The 18957-nt window shown below is 35.3% G+C and overlaps 2 protein-coding genes across 5 annotated transcripts in view; one reads left to right on the top strand and one right to left on the bottom strand.

The window, feature by feature from the left end:
- RARS2 (arginyl-tRNA synthetase 2, mitochondrial) overlaps positions 1 to 13813 on the top strand; it is an 82337-nt gene extending 68524 nt beyond the window's left edge. The window contains exon 21 of one of the 2 annotated variants that reach the window (XM_058734673.1): positions 9401 to 13813. In XM_058734673.1, coding sequence (XP_058590656.1) covers positions 9401 to 9466 — 66 coding nt within the window. In that variant the 3' untranslated portion in view covers positions 9467 to 13813. Of the gene's footprint in view, positions 1 to 485; positions 5874 to 9400 lie in introns of those variants that run through there. The other variant, XM_058734675.1, reaches the window with a different exon arrangement.
- SLC35A1 (solute carrier family 35 member A1) overlaps positions 1 to 18957 on the bottom strand; it is a 34077-nt gene that overhangs the window by 1427 nt on the left and 13693 nt on the right. Inside the window, exons 1-6 of one of the 3 annotated variants that reach the window (XM_058734678.1) lie at positions 11815 to 11923; positions 8044 to 8203; positions 7696 to 7848; positions 4172 to 4238; positions 2140 to 2316; positions 1559 to 1693 (exon numbers count right to left, since the gene is read on the bottom strand). In XM_058734678.1, coding sequence (XP_058590661.1) covers positions 1559 to 1693; positions 2140 to 2316; positions 4172 to 4238; positions 7696 to 7848; positions 8044 to 8203; positions 11815 to 11885 — 763 coding nt within the window. In that variant the 5' untranslated portion in view covers positions 11886 to 11923. Of the gene's footprint in view, positions 1 to 1558; positions 1694 to 2139; positions 2317 to 4171; positions 4239 to 7695; positions 7849 to 8043; positions 8204 to 11814; positions 11924 to 18957 lie in introns of those variants that run through there. The other 2 variants (XR_009263109.1, XM_058734677.1) reach the window with 2 other exon arrangements.

The raw sequence follows: 18957 nt of genomic DNA, 5'->3' as shown, positions 1-18957 counted from the left end.
ATTTAGAGTAAAAGGTAGTTGAGCACAAAATTTCGAGTTAAGTAACCAATGACTCAAAATGATTGAAGATTTCTGAAAAGGAGATGAAATGATGATAGTACAATTTCATTTTCTGCTAGCCTTGTCTTTTTTCTTTGTTTTGGTCTTAATCCCGAAAATCAGGACATAAATTACAACTTGCCCAAACCTGACAAGTAAGCATTTCATACATAAATGTTTATGTCAAAATCTATGTCAAAACTGTATATTGTTCCAAACTGAACCAAATTCTGTATGGAGTACAACAGCACAATCTTATTAGTTTTAAAAATGGCTTGCAGAGAAATGACATCAAGCTATGATTTTATTAGTTCACTACTAACAAGAGAAGACTAGCTTTCCCATCAAAAAAAAAAGGGGAGGCAAGTTAAATCTAAATAGAAAACTGGAAGATGGGTAAGATGTTCTAATTGAAAAGCATTTTTTTTTTTTTTACTGCCCCCAAGTATTCCTTAGGAGAAAAGTCATAAGGATTTGTTGAGCATAAGGATCAGAAGTACAATTAAAAGTTCACCAAAATCAGGTAAGAAATATATCTAAAGGAGGGCCTATAAGTAGTGATACTGAAATGGTAAGTGGTTGGCCTTCTACAGAATACTTACTGGGTGCCAGGCACTATTCTAATCACTTTACCTAAAACAACCCAGGAGACTATCCGTCCCACTTTACAGATGAAGAAACTGAGACACAGGTTAAGTAACTTCCCCAAAGTTGCACAACTAATAAATTTTTTTAAAGATTTCTACAAGCTTGATGTTCCTCTATTTGCATTTATAACAATAATCAATTTTAAAATCAAACATAAATACAGGCCAAGTCTGTTTCTTTTACTTATTGCCGATATTTCACAGATTGTGGTATAATTGATCAGTAAGGAAAATGATTATTACAGCACCCTGAAATGTTAAATAATTCAGGATCCAACTTAATGCTGGGTGTAGGCTAGGGAAGTCTATATTAGAAGGACTAGTACAGTGATGGTGCCAGAATGCCAGCTATCATAATGAATTTTGTACTAATTACATATTATAAGAAACAAAAATACCTTTATACCTACGTCCAAAAGTTAGGAAGGTACAAACTAAGGGGGACATGAAAGAATTTTCTGTTCTTTCCCCCTCATAAAAAGCCTTGTTTACTGTAACTGCACTGCTGAAAATAATCATTCCCTAAAGTCCTTGTATTTCCTTGCAAACCTAATCATACTATATTCACCGAGAAGTATTCAGGTTGTCTTGTATCTAAAACCAGGGAAACAGGGAGGTCCTGACTACAGAAAGGCTCTTTGTAGTAACTCAGTAGCCCTGTCACTTTCAGTAGAACCAGTACCCCTCAGCTAAGCTCTAGGACCATGGAAACAACCTCAGTACTGGTGACCCACATCCCATAAGATAATGAACTTCTGCATTTGTAGAATAAACTATAACAAAACAAGGAATTTATGACCAACTGCCATATTTAAGGAGTCAAGGAAGTGAGAAGCTCTTTTAAAAACTTAAAAATACAAACTAAGACATACTTATCTGCAACCCAAATAGCATCACTGAAGCGATGGTAGAAAGGACAATGGCTGCTGCTGCAGAAAAGCCCTTCATGATGTTGTCTGTGTACTTGACCACGACAGAAGTGTAGAGGCCTCCAACACTTGCAAGAACTTGTATACAGAAAGAAAGAAAATCTTAACACTCGAAAAATGAAACATTCTATGATGGTGAAGCAGTTTTCACCCCCAGAGATGCCATACTAATTTACCTAGGAAAATACGATTTTCCTTAGAAGCAGCCATCTGAGAGAGTTTGTACTAAAATCGAGTAATAGTTCCTATAAAACAACATTGTTTTTCACATGCCCAGAGGGCTATGTGCTCTACTACTAAATTGTACACATTTATTGCTAACACATTAGATACTACTGATCGTGAAGGCAAAATTGCTTTGGGAGAGTTACGCCACAAAGTCAGTCAATAAAACCAAAATTACATTTTCAAACGTGTTCACAGTAGCAGAGGAACAATTTCAAAATGCTATCAAAGGCTTAAAACAGACTTTTTTTTTTTTTTTAAAGGATCTACCCAGAACTTGTTAATTCCTGGATACTTACAGATGACAAACCAGACATAATATGTGTAACCATAGAAAAATCCTTTTTCTTTAATTTCAGCTCCATCTGACAAGTAGACGCCAACTAATGTCACAACAATCCCTGATAGATACATTTGAATGTTTCTCACCCAGAGGGAAGTGTCTGAACTCTTTAAAACTTTTTCAAAGTACACTCCTGGAAAAAAATTAGATATGCAAATATGAAAGATATTAAAAATTAATTTAAAATTCCCTTCATTTAGAACAATAACCTAGACCTATGACAATATAAAAGTATATGATTCAGGGAACAAACACATTTTACATCAAGTGCACATTTATTATGCTGGTTGTGACATGGCATTTTGACATTAGCAACAGGTATTTTTATACAGCATATAAAATCAGTAACTAAGAGGGAATTTTCTAACCCACATACAACAGGAAACTCATAAATTATTAAGAACAGTTTCTCCCATTACTGTAGCAGTAAGATCACAGAAGCTTTCTGTTAATGCCAATAATAGACTTCTTTTGGTCAGCAGGAAAACTATACTATTAGAGTCAATTATCTTAATCATATCCCTCTAATATCTGCCTAGTAATGAAAACTCCCAGCTTTACAAAATAACCTATATAATAACCACTTGGGATTTTTTTCAGAGTAACATAACCAAAATAAAATTTAAATAGAAATTGCTGAGTGAAGCCATTTTCCTTTAAAGCAGGGTTCCACAAACCAAGTTCTTAATGTCAGAAAAACCATGAACTCACTCACTAGATAATACATTTTGTATGTATGTACATTTTCTTGGGGTTGAGGGTCCATAGTTTTTCCAGATACTCCAGAAAAGCAAATGACTCATCATACACATGCAAAATCACATACCACTAAGTTTTATACTTAAAATGAACACATGGAGACATTCAAGGATATTAAAGATTTTCATTATAAACACATTAATTACAGACTTAGAAACTGCCACTCAAATACTAATCAACTAAAAATTATAATGGAAAAGTTGTTTTTGGTGAATGTGCGCTAGAGCCAGAGAACGGAAAGAAACATGTAATGGTTATTCCTATTCCCATTTTTAAAAGTCTAATAGCATATTTCTTGGGTAACTCAATTTTTATTTCTAATTTGCTAGTTCCTAAGGATAAAAATTTAGCATGATGCTATCATTAAATATATGTCTCAATTTAGATCTTCCCCTTTTATCAAAGATCTTTTTCACAAGCAATATTTCACTTCCACATCCAGCCTACTTTCCTAATCAAAAATAAAAAGAATCCTAACTCTTGAAATAGCACAAATAAAGATAAATAATAAAAACATAGCTATGACTAATATATTCTTTACTAAAAGAAAATTCAGGTTCTTCTCTATTGGAACTATTTCTAAAACATATGTTGCACTTAACATTAATACCTTGTCTCTTCTTGATTAAGTGGAGGATTGTTCCTACACATATGACTCTAGACTTCCATGTTTATTTTATGTTAATGATTTTGGTTCTCATCCCTCCCTTTTTGGCTGTTACTTTTATGTATTAACTTTTCGGTGAGGTACTCTCCACCCCACCCCCTTTTCTCCCTACTCCATAATTTCTAATCTATTAGAGGAAGAACTTGAGGGTAACAGGAAAAAACAGATACTGAGCTGGCAACTTCATATCCCACAGCAAGAGGATATTGCCTGAAGATAGTGCCACTTCCAGGAAATGGAAAGAGGTACTGGAGCTTTCTAACTGCTCACTTGTCCATTGTTAGAAGTCTTTGTTCACTTTTGGGTTCTTATCTGGACTGAAGATGGTCAACATGACATAAATATGTTCTTAGATTACTGCAAGTATGAGTAATGTCTTAGGTCTGAACCGAATTAAACACTACCACACATTTGCTGAAAAAACAGCTGACACAAAACTATAAGTAGGAAGATAAGCCTTATTGGGAATAAAATGGTTACAATAAAATAATATAAACTAGATCCCTATTTAATGTTTTTTTTAGAAAATTTAACAGAACAAAGCAATGCATTTATGATTTACCTGCAAATCCTGAGCACAATACAGCAATAGCTATAGCGCCAAACCCTAACAATGGGTTCTGTTCCACCTGCAATAATGTTTCAAAAGTTGTTAGTGACTCATAAATAGAATTCATCCAAGAGATCAAATGACTACAAAAATTTGTTATGGTTCTATTGAGAGTATGTGCCACATCAGACACAGCTAGTCTACAGACTAAGATAGAAACAAACAAAAGGCCATCCCAGAGATTAACCAAAGCACTTAAATTAAAAAGCTGTCCCTCAAATTGCAGCCATGCTTACCGAACATGTGTGCCTATTCCTAATAACAGGCAGGCAGTCATCCTAGCACAGAATTTTGCATTGTCAGCCTGCCTCTTAATTTTAACTTCTGCCACCACGTTAACTCAAGCCCTAATAGCCTCAATCACAGAAATGGTAACAGTTTAACTCTTGTATTTCCTATCACCTGCAGAATGAAGTAATGACTTTAAGATTTCCTACTTTACTAAATTTCTATCAAATATTAATAGTATCCTTCTATGTACCAGATACAGTCTTATGTACTAAATGAATAAAAATAAAAGATGATACACAGCTGTGGTTCTTAAATAGTTCATGGATGAGAGAGATTGACAGATGTATATAATTCTGTGCTAAAAGATGCATGTATATGTGCCCTAACCTATTTCAACTTTATTTTCTCTTTCTTCCCTAAACTAACCCTTAAGGAACTTTCATCAGTCTTTCCTCAGAGATAAATACTATCTCAGTAGTAACACTGAAACTAAAGAGTAGAGACACATGACTATACTATGACAAGCACATACCTTGTTCAAAATAAACAGCCTGATATAGGTGAGTATTGCTTTATGTTAAATGTCTGAGAGAGAAAGCTTGGTCTAAGTGATTGCAACTGTTATTGTTATTAATGACTTACTAGCAAAACGCGAGAACAGATGACATAAAAAGTTTAATGGTCATCACTAGAAAATAATATGGCTTCGCTAAGAATGAGACATACCAAATTTCCTTATGAAGGGATTCTTAGTATGATGAGGGGAATTCTATAGAGACAGTATTTTGAAAAAAAAAAAAAAAAGACAAATCTACATAATATTTTTGTGAAACAGACAGAAATGTATTGAGAATAGTAGTACAATTCTATCCATAGCTGAGTGAATTCTCATACAGCAAAGTGCTAACAGAATAAAATCAAGCTAGACCAACAACCAATACCAGTTTGCTAGGCATATGAATGAGCCACCTTAGAAACATCCTCTAGGCCCAGTCAGGCCTTCAGTTGACTGCTGCCATAGCCAATATCTTGATTGCAACTTTCAAGAGACCTCAAGCCAGAACTACCTAGCTAAGGCACTCTCAAATTCCTGGCAGACCTATAAAAACTATGAGAGAAGAGAAGGATTATTGATCAAGAGGGGGGAAAAGTCCAGCTAGAGAGAGATCTAAAAGCATAGCCACAGAACTCTGGTCCTCTCCTGTCTAAATTTTTAGGGAAGACCCAAAGACATATTTGTCGAATCTGTAGAACACTAACAACTTAAAAACCTAATAATGGATAATAAGATCTGGAAGGACCTCAAACGCCTGAATGATGAACCAAAGCTAACAAGATACTAAAATAAATACATCCTGCATTTTGGTTAGAAGAACCAGCCCACTGCACATGACACATTTGAAATAAACTATGTTGTGTGAAACTCTGTGTATAATCAGTTATTGAATGGCTATCTTCCCTCCACCTTCCCCCAGAAACTTATAGGCTAATTTAACAAATCTCTAGTATTCAGAACAAAAGAGGTAATTCACAAGTTACACTTCATCTGCTCAAAGGGTAGAGACAGTGTGAGGTTTTAAGACTACTGAGGAACAATAATGAATGCATCTAGAAGAGAAATACAAGGAAGTATTGGGGCAAGAGGAAGGGAATCAAGAAATCTCTAGAAAATACAGAAAGAAACAACAAGGTTGTCTCAATGGGGAGGAAAAAAAAGACCTGGAGGGTGGTGATGTGACACCTCAAATATCCAAAGGATTATCCTATAGAGTTGGTAGGGAATTGAGTTATTCTGACAAGAACAAAAAACAGAGGCAGTTACAAGAAGCTGCACTTTGCTTAAAATATGAAAGAACTTTTTGTAGTGGTCCAAAAGTAGGAAAGCTGCCCAATAATCTGCTTTAGCTTACTAAGCTTTTCACATGAATTACCTATGTGCAGTGGACCTAACATCTTTCCTAATGGTGTGAAGTGTTAAAGTTCATATTTAACTTTTGTTTGCCTTATTTCCCAATAAATTTCTTTCTCTGCAAGGTCTACAACTAAATTAAATGTGCAGTGTATATTTGATCAGTGTTTTGAAATGCCACCAGAATATAAGCATGTTTAAATATCATGTAAAAACCATAAACATTCATTGTAACCTCATTTTCTGGGGGGGAAGGGACCCTCCATGTAGCTTTAGGCTAGAAACTACGTAAAAAAATAACTGACTTCCTACTTGCACACGCCCTCTATACATCTCCAGCTGCCTCATACCTCTAGGAGAACCATAGTCTTTTATTTGCTAAAAGGTGAAGAAAGTATTTGATTGTAAAGGAAAACTCCTGAAGGTCATTCACTAGAGTCCCACTTCCTAATTCTCTTTGGGAAAATAACCTAATAAAGTATACAACATATTTTTGAAAATCAGGTAGGTACCATTTAAGTCTTAAATTGAAAATTAGAAAGGCACTTTTGGCCCTGTTTTAGTTATATCAGTAAAAACACTACTCCCCCTGTAATCCCTATCACTGACAGTGGGAATGTGTGCAAAAAGATTACAAGAAAAACTTTCTGAGTTCAGAGAAAGGATGAAAATTAGATGAACAAAACTTCCCTTGGTGTTCTTGAGAAAAATGCCTAAAAGAGGCCTGTAAGTTCTGAACATACAAACTGTATGAAATTGGCACAATTTTAGTAACAAGTTAGCTACTAACTGTAACTTTAAACAAGTCACTTCTTGAGACTTCAATTTTGTGGAGTCTGAATGGCTCATCCAGTTAAACAACTGACTTAATTTTGGCTCAGATTATGATCATGGGATCGAGCCCCAAATCAGGCTCCACTCTGAGCATGGGGCCTGCTTGGGATTCTCTCTGCCCTTCCCCGACTTGCGCACACATGAGCTCTCTCTCTCTCTCTCTCTCTCTCACAATAGATGAATAAACTTTTTTTTAATGTTCTGGGATTTGTCTAAAAAAAGACTTCAATTTTGTCATCCATAAAATGAAGGGGATTGATTACATTAAGGTACCTTCCATGTCTAACATATTTTATGCATATTCTCCTCCAGAAAAATAGAGGAAGGGGGACAATTAAGTTATATTATTAATAATAACATGATAAGGGAGTAAAAAAAGCCTATCTGTAGGGCAAAGATTATTTTCAAAGAAATGTACTACATTCATCAATGTGATGGTCTAAAGTGTTATAAGATTAAGGAAGTGTTCTCTTTTAGTTCTGGTGAGCGTTTTGTTTCTTACCACAACTTTTGTAGCTTGAGCTGGTTTCCACTGTACAAGTATGACTCCACCACATAGCATAAAAACTGAAATCCACTGTAATTTGCTGAGTGTCCTGTTTAACATTAAAACAGTACATAAAGCAGTGCAGGGAATCTTCAACTGATAGGTCACCTACAAACAAAACAATAAATTAATGAACTCATAACATTATTGTCTGACACAAATATTTGATATTAATAGAATTATGGAGAAAAAAAACAATGTGATAAAGGGCTAATAAGTCTTTTCACCATAAAAACTTTTTTTTTGTTTTTTAACTTGAGATTTTGCACTCTTCACTTTTCATTGTCATCTACCTCCACTTACCTGGTATACTGCTGCATCCAGATTGCTAAGAGCTAGGAAAGCCATATTGTTCTGAACAGCATACACTAATGATGGCACACTTAACTTCATCAGTTCCTTGGGGCTCCCCAAGACATTTTCTCTTAAAGACGCCTTGAATCTACCCAGACTACCAGTTTCTCTTTGAAAACAAAAGGGTGAGAAAGGGGTGAGAAAGAAAATTAAAGAGCTTTTTTTTTTTTTTTTTAAGATTTTAAGTAGTCTCTACACCCAACTCACAACCCCAAGATCAAGAGTTGCATGCTCTATCAACTGAGCCAGCCAGACACCCCAAGAGCATCCTTTTGATAAGAATCCTTCACACAGAATAGCCGTATTGTGTTAGGTACACTGATGTAACTTAGCAAACTTGTTTTTATAATTGTCAACTAATTTTAGATTAAAAGAAACATAACTGCATAAAAGAAAAACAATTACAAGTTCTATTTGGGAAAATAAGACAATTAGGTTTACCATCATCAACCTCTGGTCAAAGCTCCAGCAATTTTTAAGTATATTTATAAATAATGACATAACAGGAAAACGGAATTGCTAATACTACCCATAAAATTCTAATGTAATCCCTCCCACCTTAACTGCCATTACATCAAATTCACCCTCATTATTTTAATTAATTAGGTTGTGTATCTATTTTTAAAGGGTTTTGTTTTGTTTTTAATTACAAAGAGTCTTTGGTAGTTATGGAAGTTACTTGGGATAGGGATTGAGCAATTTCAAGTCAATATTCTCTGTAAATCAGTTAAGTGCTTATGAAGTATAGATAATACATTTAAGCATATTCTCATAAAACTGAAGTACATATCTATAATTTTGCAGGAAGTAATAATTTACTAATATCAACAAAACTATTTGTAGTGTATATAATGCTACTTGATGTATATGCAAGCTCTTAACTATTCTTATTTTTTCCTCAGGAGGAACTAGCTAATATGGTTCATATTTCCCCTGTTGAAAATTTCCTGAAAATAAAAATAAAACAATGTTTTACAATAAGCACCAACACCAAAAAAAGGGCTTTATCAAAAGGGTCCTAACTGCAATTCATAATATCCTAAGGGGGCAAGACCATATTTCTGCAGGGAGATCCGTTTTAACTCAAAATTAATGACAGTCACAATGAGCCTTTTACATGTTTGGTCAACAAAATCAATGGTAACTGAATTTTCTCATATTTAAAGACTGCAAAAATAATTCCCCATGTTCTGAAAGGGGGGGCGAAAAGTCCAGTGTCGAACTGATCACCTGTGCCTATGCAAGAAAATGCTTAAGTATGACAGGAAATGTGGCCTAGTTCATAAAAACAAGACACCCTTCTTAGTTACAGGTCTTCCTCTGCTGCCAAATTCAACATGCTCCACACCACAATGGTAAATCTATCTGCTGAAAAGTAATGCACACAGCCTGATGGGAGACTACAAACTCTATCCAGAAGAAGGAAAGAATACCAAAAAGATCACTACTGAGAAATTCTACATAGTGGAGTTCTCCAGGTATCTGAAGATTGGCTCTTCAAACATTTGACAGTTTGTTTTTGTTTTTGTTTTTTTAATGTTTATTTTTGAGAGAGAGGGAGACACAGAATCCAAAGCAGGATCCAGGCTCTGAACTGTCAGGAGAGCCCAATGTGGGGCTTGAACCCATGAACCATGAGATCATGACCTGAGCAGAAGCTGGATACTTCACCAACTGAGCCACCCAGATGCCCCCCACCCTTTTTTTTAATGTGACATTCTTCTTTAAATTACTTTTTAATGCAAATCTAAGATGTCCTATATACTTTCTCAATACCTTAAACCCTATTTTTTTCACAGAATGTTTTCCCTCAATTATAGAATTGAATAACAAAATTAAAGAGAAACATTAAAATAAAAGGAACCACAGAAGTACAATTCAAAGATCCATCTTAACAAGATGATGTATTAGAAAACATAACATTTTCTTTAATGTCCTACTTCTCACTAGTAAGCACAAAATAGCAAAGATATAAATCTTACAGACTATGAAGTACAGGACACTGCTTTTGTACTTTTAATGCCTTCCAAAATACTGATATATATTGCTATATCTTCAGAGTGGTTCTCACGGAGAAATACCCATTTGTCCCCATCTCCCACATGTTCACCGATCTACACTGGATTCCCCAAGCTCTAGTATAGTGGCTAGTTCTTTCCCTAATCCCTTGCTATAGGCAATGCCATTTTACTTCCACCCCTTAGAGATACTCTAAGCCTTCAATGGTATCAGATGAATTATTGCCTATCCAGAAAAGAGGTGGCCATTTTATCACTGGCTCTCTATGCCCTATTTGGAATATGGACTACATAAGTATCTAATTACTATTTCTAATAACCACCATGCCTGCACCAATAATCAAAGTTGCTGTGGTCCCTTTTCTCCCTGACACTTTTGTCCTTTGTTACCTTGTCCATCACACTTTCAGCTTTCACATAAAAAGAATGACCTATGAGAGGCACCTGGGTGGTTCAGTCGGTTAAGTGTCAAACTCTTGATTTCGGCTCAGGTCAAGATCTCATGGTTGTGAGATCATGCCCAGCATCAGGCTCCACACTAGGCAAGCAAGGAACCTGTTTAAGATTGTCTCCCTCTCCCCCTACCATCTCTCTCTCTCAAAAAATAAAAAAGCAGGGCCTGTGCAACATCACCAGCCAATCTGAGTACTCCTTCGTTGTGACAAACCAGTAAAGTACACTGGGTCCGGACTGACTTCAGGTCTTTGGCTCTTCTGGCTCTCTCATTTGCGTTGGGTGCTTAGGAGCTACTATTTATTCACTGCCAGGAAGGCTTTAGTATATTTTTCTGGTTCCTTCTCTAATACAGATATTAGAGAAACCAAGCTATTTCAGAATGCTAACTACTGGAAACTTCAAATTTCACTGTAGTGCCTTACAATTATAGCAATATTATATAATTATAATAATATATTTCAAAGTTAGTTATAAAAAAAAGCAGAGGATGCTAAAAGAACTTATAAAGAAAACAAAAGCTCTACAATAATAGAAACATCAAGGGTTCCTGGGTGGCTCAGTCCATGATCTCACGATTAGTGAGTTTGAGCCCTACATCGAACTGTCAGCGCAGAGCCCGCTTCAGACCCTCTGTCTCCCTTTTTCTCTGCTCCTCTCCCACGTGCACACACTCTCTCAAAAATAAACATTTTTTTAAATGTTAAAAATATATATATCAGAAAGAATAAAGAGGTTTAGGAGGCATAAGAATACTGATCAGATTAAATCCTGTTTAATTTAACAACAGTATTAAGAATATAGCTCTTAAAAAAAAAAGTATAGCTCTTAAAGCTTGCATTTAACTTTACTCACTAAAGTTAAAAAAAATACATAACTGCAATATATCTTCCAAAAAACACTCGTAGTCCTATATTATTTTACTATTAAGCAAAAATACTCAATTCTAAATATATTACAGCCTTGAATATACTATAAAAAGGAACACATAAAAACAAAAAGCCATTTTTTCTTCCATTTTCCTGCCCTGTTATTTTCTTAGAAATCAAATCCTTTATTAAGGACCTTTTGTTAAAAACAAATGTATTACATTCTATAAATGACATTGCTAAATAAGAAAAACATGTATAATAAAAAAGCACATACAAATTTTTTTTTTAAAGAGATCGTCTTTCCCATTAAATTTCTTATTTAAAACAGTTTTTGATTTTTATCACTGGAATAGAATTTGTGTGCAACCTTTTGTTACCTGAAAAATTTCTGAAGCTCCACATTGATTGCAGAGATTCCGCTGCTGCCTCCCCCCCTAAAATTTCCCATCAACCGGCTGAAACCAATTCTTTTTGACCTATGTTTGGTCAAAAGTAGGCCTCATTCTTCTAGTTCCTGATCTGATGAGAACTACTAGGAGGCATAAAATCCTTGGCTAGTTACCAAGGCACTGTGCAAAATGAAATACAAGTTACTTATGAGCTTAAGAAAGTTAAATCTTGTTTATAAATTTATTATCTGCAAAGTTAAATATGATTAACTCACATAAAAGACTTTGAGAACTAGATATAAAAACCAATGAGGTCACTTGAGGATAAAAATACCTATCATAAGGTACATGACTTTTACATCCTCCCTATGACCCTAAACCCATTACAACATGGGTACAAAGAGGCAGTCAAAAATGTAAACCCCACAGGAGAAACCGAATAGGGCTATATAATCTGTAAGTATTTGACAGCTACGTTATTCTAGATAACACTACAAAATAACTAAAATTATAATTTTAAGTAAAACAATTTTCTCCAGTCTTATATAATGTATTTCATTTATTACTAAAAACACCCAAAATATATGTATATTTACACATCCTGCTAGATTTATTGAGTCTTTATAGACTGTGGTGAAAAACAAACAATACAAAGTTGACTTTGGTCTAAGACAATGCGAAAGTGTTTGCACTTCCATTTCTTCATACCACAAATGACAGGTTTAAATCAAAACTGTCAGTTTTAATAGCTGTGACAGCATTTAGTAAAGAATACAGCTAATCAGTAATTTTCCTGTGACTTGTAGTAGTAACTAGTTTGAAATACCAAAATATTTTAAACGCTATACTGTTTTATGTTTCAGACTGTAACTTAGAAATTGGTAATTTATAACTCAAAGATTCTTAAAAACCAACTTAATCACATATAGAGCTTTTGCAACATCAAACTGCTCACCTGTCCCCTCCCCCAAAAATAGGATTTAGTAATTTCCTTTTCGATTTAAAAGTGATCGGACTGTAATCATACATGTGCACAGCAGTATAGTAAGAAAACAGTTAACTAATACCTTTGTTTAGACTGCAAACAAACCAAATGCCCATCCATAAAGAATAGAATATATAGTATATCCATATAATGGAACACAACTCAGCTCTTAAAATGAATGAGACAGATTTATATGTACTGACATGGAACAAACTCTAAGATAAAACATTTAAGTGGAAAAAAAAAGTACAGTGGAACACAGTGTATATAGCATGTATACACACATATTACATACAATTGAAACTCACCAATTAGTCCATGTAAACTTTAAACATTTATCAAAGTAGCCATCTATTATTTCTTCCCCATACTCCCTTTTTTTCTACAGTTCTAATTTATTAAAATAAGTATAATTTCATATTCCAAAAATTACTGTAAATTATAAACAAAATCAACAAGGATGAAAAACTTAAAATTGATTAAAAACAAAAAAAGGGTCAGTTTTTTAAATGAATAACAAAATTACACTGAAGAGGAAAAAGAACTAACCTAAGTATTCTAAAAAAACACAGTCTTTTTACTATATGCTCTAAAACTAAAGGTAAAACACCTACATACTTAGGTTTTTTCACAACTGTCTGTTATAAATTCTGAATCTATTTATGTACTCTAAAGCAAATAAGTAAATATCTTAAGAAAATGGAAGCCAGACTCATCACCATTAGAAAAGGGAACAAATATGATAAGGGAAGGTTAAAATGAACTGTGATCTTAGATGGTAATTATAGGTATCAAACATTATATAACTTATGGTTATACACACAGACATACATACACATACAGAAACAGATAGGTGTGTATGTATACACATACATGTATTTCCTACCTCTGCTGAAAGGGCCTAGAAGCAATGATACCCCAGAAGATTATGGGGTAGATTATGGTTTCTAAATACCACTCTCAAAAAATTAAAAAAAAAAAAAAAAAAAAAAAAAGGAACAAGTTTTCTTGAAGAAACATATGATTTAAGGTTAGGACAGGTACCTTGCTATGCTAAACAAGTTGCTCAGAGATTGATAAAAATATGAAAGAGAGAAAGAGAGAGAGAGACAGAGAAGCTTCAAGAAAATCCCACTGCCCAAATCTGGGACAATTTGAGCATCAAAATATATATTAATGGATCCTAACCCCTAAAATGAATTCATGAATCTATGTTGTGAGAGAGAGACAAAAAAGGAAAGCTTCTCAGAGCAGAATGCTAAGTAATAAATGTACAAGAAATTATGGAATTAAGAAATTACCATCTGGACATAACACTAGTGAGTGAAGGTGTTATAAGAAACAGTATTTACTTCATCACAAAGTATCTCTCCACAAGATATTTATAATTTACAAAGAGAAAATTGGTAACTATGTGGAGAAACCTAGCAGGCACTACCTTAAACAATCAAAATTAAATTATCAGTGATGGAGCAAATAGATATTGCGTGCCTCATGATACAATGCCCTGAGAAGACATCATTTCTGTGATATTTCTGACCAAAACAAAAAACAAACAAATTTAATCATATGAACACCTTCACTAAACATAAACTGAGGGACATTCTGTTAAATAAAGGGACTATGCTCTTTAACTATGTCAAAGATATGAAAAAAAGAAAGATGGGGGAACTGTCCCAAATTAAAGGAAGCTAGAGATAGAACAGTTAAATATTATTTTACTATTAAAGTCATTAGGGTCGCCAGGTGGCTCAGTCAGTTAAGCGTCTGACTTCAGCTCAGGTCATGATCTCACAGTTCATGGGTTCTAGCCCTGCATTGGGCTCTGTGCTGGCAGTGCAGAGCCTGCTTGGGATTCTCTCCCTCCCTCTCTCTGCCCCTACCCCACTGCGCTCTCTCAAAAATAAGTAAACTTTTAAAAAAGGACGTTAGTGGGCAAGTGGCAAAATTATCTAAGGTTTGTCAAATAACAGTACTGTGTCAATACTGATGTCTCAACTTTGATATTTTATGATTAGGTAACAGAATGTCATTGTTTCAAGCAATATGCACTAAAGAATCTAGGTAACAAAGGGACACCTTGTATAAAACTTCCTCTCACATAATTCAGAAAAAAAACGCAGAAACACATACAGAGAAAGACTATAAAGTATACATGGTAGGGGCACCTCAGTGGCTCAGTCGGTCAAGTGTCAGACCCTTGATTTTGGCTCAGGTCATGATCTCGTAGTTCTTGAGATTGAGCCCCGTGTTGGGCTCTGCACTGACAACTTCTCTCTTTCCACCCCACTCTCACTTGTGTGCTCTCGCTCGCTCTCTCTCTCTCTCGCTCTCTCTCAAAAATAAATATGTAAACTTTTTTAAAAAAAAAATCATACTTGGTAAAACGTTAGATTTAGAAATAAAAAATGAGAAAAACAAAAAACAAAATTGAAGACTACTGAAATGTCTAACGATGCTACTACATTCTTATCTTTGTCCCTGCTAATCAAAAACTGCTCAATTATTTCACTATTCTAAAAGACTCATAATTTGAAAATTAAAGATCAGGGAACATGTCTTCTAATCCTATCACTGCAAATCACTTTCTACGTATCTTTGGCAAATAAATCTTCCCTCAGCCTAAGATTTCTCATAATAGAAGATGAAATAATAGCTACAACTAAAATAAAGGTACACGAATGAAATGAAAATTAGCTGTATGTACCTGTATGTTTCCCTCACTGTTTGAGGAGAGACAGAAAAGAATGTTTCCTTAACACGATCACTCTGGCAGCCTGCCACTCTAAATACCATCAATCCTGAATGTCTGCAGCAAATTTAGTTGCTGCAATCTTGTAAGGTGTTTGGCACTTCACATAACACATTTTGTTTTTTGTTTTGTTTTTTTTTTTTTCAACGTTTTTTATTTATTTTTGGGACAGAGAGAGACAGAGCATGAACGGGGGAGGGGCAGAGAAAGAGGGAGACACAGAATCGGAAACAGGCTCCAGGCTCCGGGCCATTAGCCCAGAGCCTGACGCGGGGCTCGAACTCATGGACCGCGAGATCGTGACCTGGCTGAAGTCGGACGCTTAACCAACTGCGCCACCCAGGCGCCCCCACATAACACATTTTGACAGTGATTAACAGATTGTATTCCAGAGTGTAGTTAGTTGCTTTCTAAAGGAAAGAAGTTAGATGCCTGCTCATTAGGTTTTCAAAATTCATTTTTGACAATAGTGACAAAAAGAAACATCATTCTTTCGTTTTTCTAAGGCAGTTTTAACTTACAACATTATTATAGCAGTATTTTCCTCATTTAATGCTGTTTTCTTGGAGACCATACCAAAGTATGCATTTCTCTGCCTTCTGTTCTCTTACCACAACCTGAAAGATGTGTGTTTACTTTTTTTCTGAAGAGATGTAAATGAAACCCATGGTTTTTGTTGCCCCCAATATGTATCACACTCCTCACTAAAGCAAGTCTATGTTTCCTTGAAAAAGTTAAATATCCTAAATACATCAGAGATAAAAATTTCAAGTGAATTTCACTTAGAATTTGTGTGTGCATATATGTGTGTGTGTGTGTTTGTGTGTATATGTATATATGTGTGTACATATGTATGTACATGTGTACACATATACATGTGTGTACATATATGTGTATATATGTATAGGTGATGTACACACATGTATATGTGCATATGTGTACATGTGTGTAAGCATATATACACATGTATATGTGTATATATGTGTATATATACACGTACACACACACACACACGCATATGACAAAGAAAAGATTTGAGACTAAAATTAAGCTATTGTCTTCCAATGTTTCAGCAAGCCAGCCAGCCTACAAAGGTTTTTTTTCCATACTAATAATACCCATGTTTCTGGGATGCAATCCCACTACTTCTACACCAAGGAAGGGAAAAAGGAAGAGAAAGATCCAAAGAGAATGGAGTCTCCACCATTTGACCTGGATTGCCAACATGAATTCTATCCAAATAGAATTCCCTAGGTAGAGAAACTCCCTACCACCTCAACTCCTGAGAGACTGGCCATTCATTTAAAACATGAGTCTGGAACCTTGCTGATCCATTTGGTCTGGTCAAATTTATTAGACAGAGATCATATTAATTGGCCCCTTTCAAGTCTCAAAGTTCTGACTCAAGAGACGAGTGACTCGACTTCAGATTTCCAAGCTCACCAGAATCCCTGGAGCTACAACAGCCTCTACTCAAAATCCTAGGACCTAAATATTCTAATTTGTCTAATTCGGGCACTTGAGTGAAGTTATGCTTACCCTAGTCTGCTTAATTTAACTCTTACAAAATTCTAGGACACTGCTTCACACTAGACTGACTCTTGTTAATTTTTAAACAAGCTGACCTCCATTTGTCTAAACATACTGCATCTATTATTGTGTGTTCTTCTTTATGTAGGTTCTGTGGTTTCTAGTTGTATATTGTCCAGAAAAAAGTAATCTTTAAGGTATATGGAGTCAACAGGCATTGAAAATGAAAATAGTTTTATGAGATTGCTCTCTTCTGACAATTTCTTCTAATCCCATGAGATTAAATACTTCATGTGATAAGGATGTCCGTGTTTACTTCTCTAGCCCAGACCTCTTTTCTGTGTTCCAGACTTGCCAGTGCAACTGCTTATTCTCCATAGCTCACTTGGATGTCTCAGAGACACTAAAAACTAATTATACCTACCCAAAATTAAATTCTTGATATCCCCTTCCCTCAAATCTGCTTTTTTCCTGTCTCAGAAAAAAATAACTCTACCCAGCTTTTTATATTAAGAAACACAGATATGATTAACGCCTCCCTTCCCTCACCTTGTAGCTGATCCTCATTATTCATAGGTTCTGTATGTACAAATCTACCTATTTGCTAAAGTGTATTTGTAACCTCAAAATCAATACTCTCAGCACTTTTACAATCATAGGCAGACATATACAGAGCTGCCAAAATTTTGAGTTGCCTAATACACACATTCCCAGTTGAGCTCAAAAAAAACAATGCTCTGCCTTCTTGTTTCAGTTCTTCTACTGTAAACAAATGTAGTCTATTGAATGCCACATTTTCCACATGCTTGGGCTTTCTGGTGGTGATTTTGCTGTTTAAAATGGCCTCCAAGCATATTGTTCAATTCCAAGACAGCTGTAATGTGCCTTAAAGGAGAAAACAGATGTTAGATAAGATTTCTTTAGGCATGAGTTACAGTGCTATTGGCTGTTGAGTTCAATGCTAACGAATCAACATATATTAAGTAAGGTGTCTTTAAAACAGAAACACATATAAAACAAGGTTATATATTGATCAGTTGATGAAAATATTGTAACCAGAGGCTCACAAGAACCTAACAGTTTTTCCTCTAGGAGCACTGGTTCAGTATTAACTAATTCAGTGTCCATGGTGACTTCAAAGAACTAATGTGAATAAAAATCAACCGTGGGGGTGCCTGGGTGGCTCAGTCGGTTAAGTATCCGACTTTGGCTCATGTCATAATCTCATGGTTCATGAGTTCGAACTCCACATCGGGCTCTCTGCTGTCAGCACAGAGCCTGCTTCAGACTCTCTCCCTCTCTCTCTGCCCCTCCCCCACTCATGTCCTCTCTCCCTCTCTCAAAAATAAACATAAAAAAGTAAAAAAAAGAATCACCTGTGTACAAAAACCCATCACCAAGTCCTATAGATATTCCTTCCAGAACATAACTCAGCTCCATTAACTTCTCTTTAACCTGTGTTGTCACAGTAGGCCATTATCTCTGGCCTGTAATAAACTTCCTTACTTCCAACTCTTGCACCCTTCAAATCCATTCTCCTCAAAGATCAGTGACTCTTAAAACAAAATGGGTTGCCACTGGTTGGTCCCTGATTTAAACCATTCAATTATTGCCTAATGCACATCAGATAAAATCTAAAATTCCTCACAGGCCCATAGACTTAGTCTTGATATCCTGCAGACCTCTCCGGCTTCATCTTAGCACCACTCCCCTTCTCACAACACTCCAGACATAGTGATTTGCTGCTGTTGTTCCTTAAAAATCAAGAATTTTTCTGCCTCGGGTACTTCAAACACACTGTTATGTCTGCCTTCCCTCAGCTCTTTTCCTATACAACTTCTACTCAATCTTCAGGTCTAGTTTT

The sequence above is a fragment of the Neofelis nebulosa genome, chromosome 6 (assembly GCF_028018385.1).
Source record: "Neofelis nebulosa isolate mNeoNeb1 chromosome 6, mNeoNeb1.pri, whole genome shotgun sequence".
In the NCBI taxonomy this organism is placed as follows: Eukaryota; Metazoa; Chordata; class Mammalia; order Carnivora; family Felidae; genus Neofelis; species Neofelis nebulosa.
The sequence above is the reverse complement of the archived record's forward strand: the minus strand, read 5'-3'. Positions and strand labels throughout refer to the sequence as shown.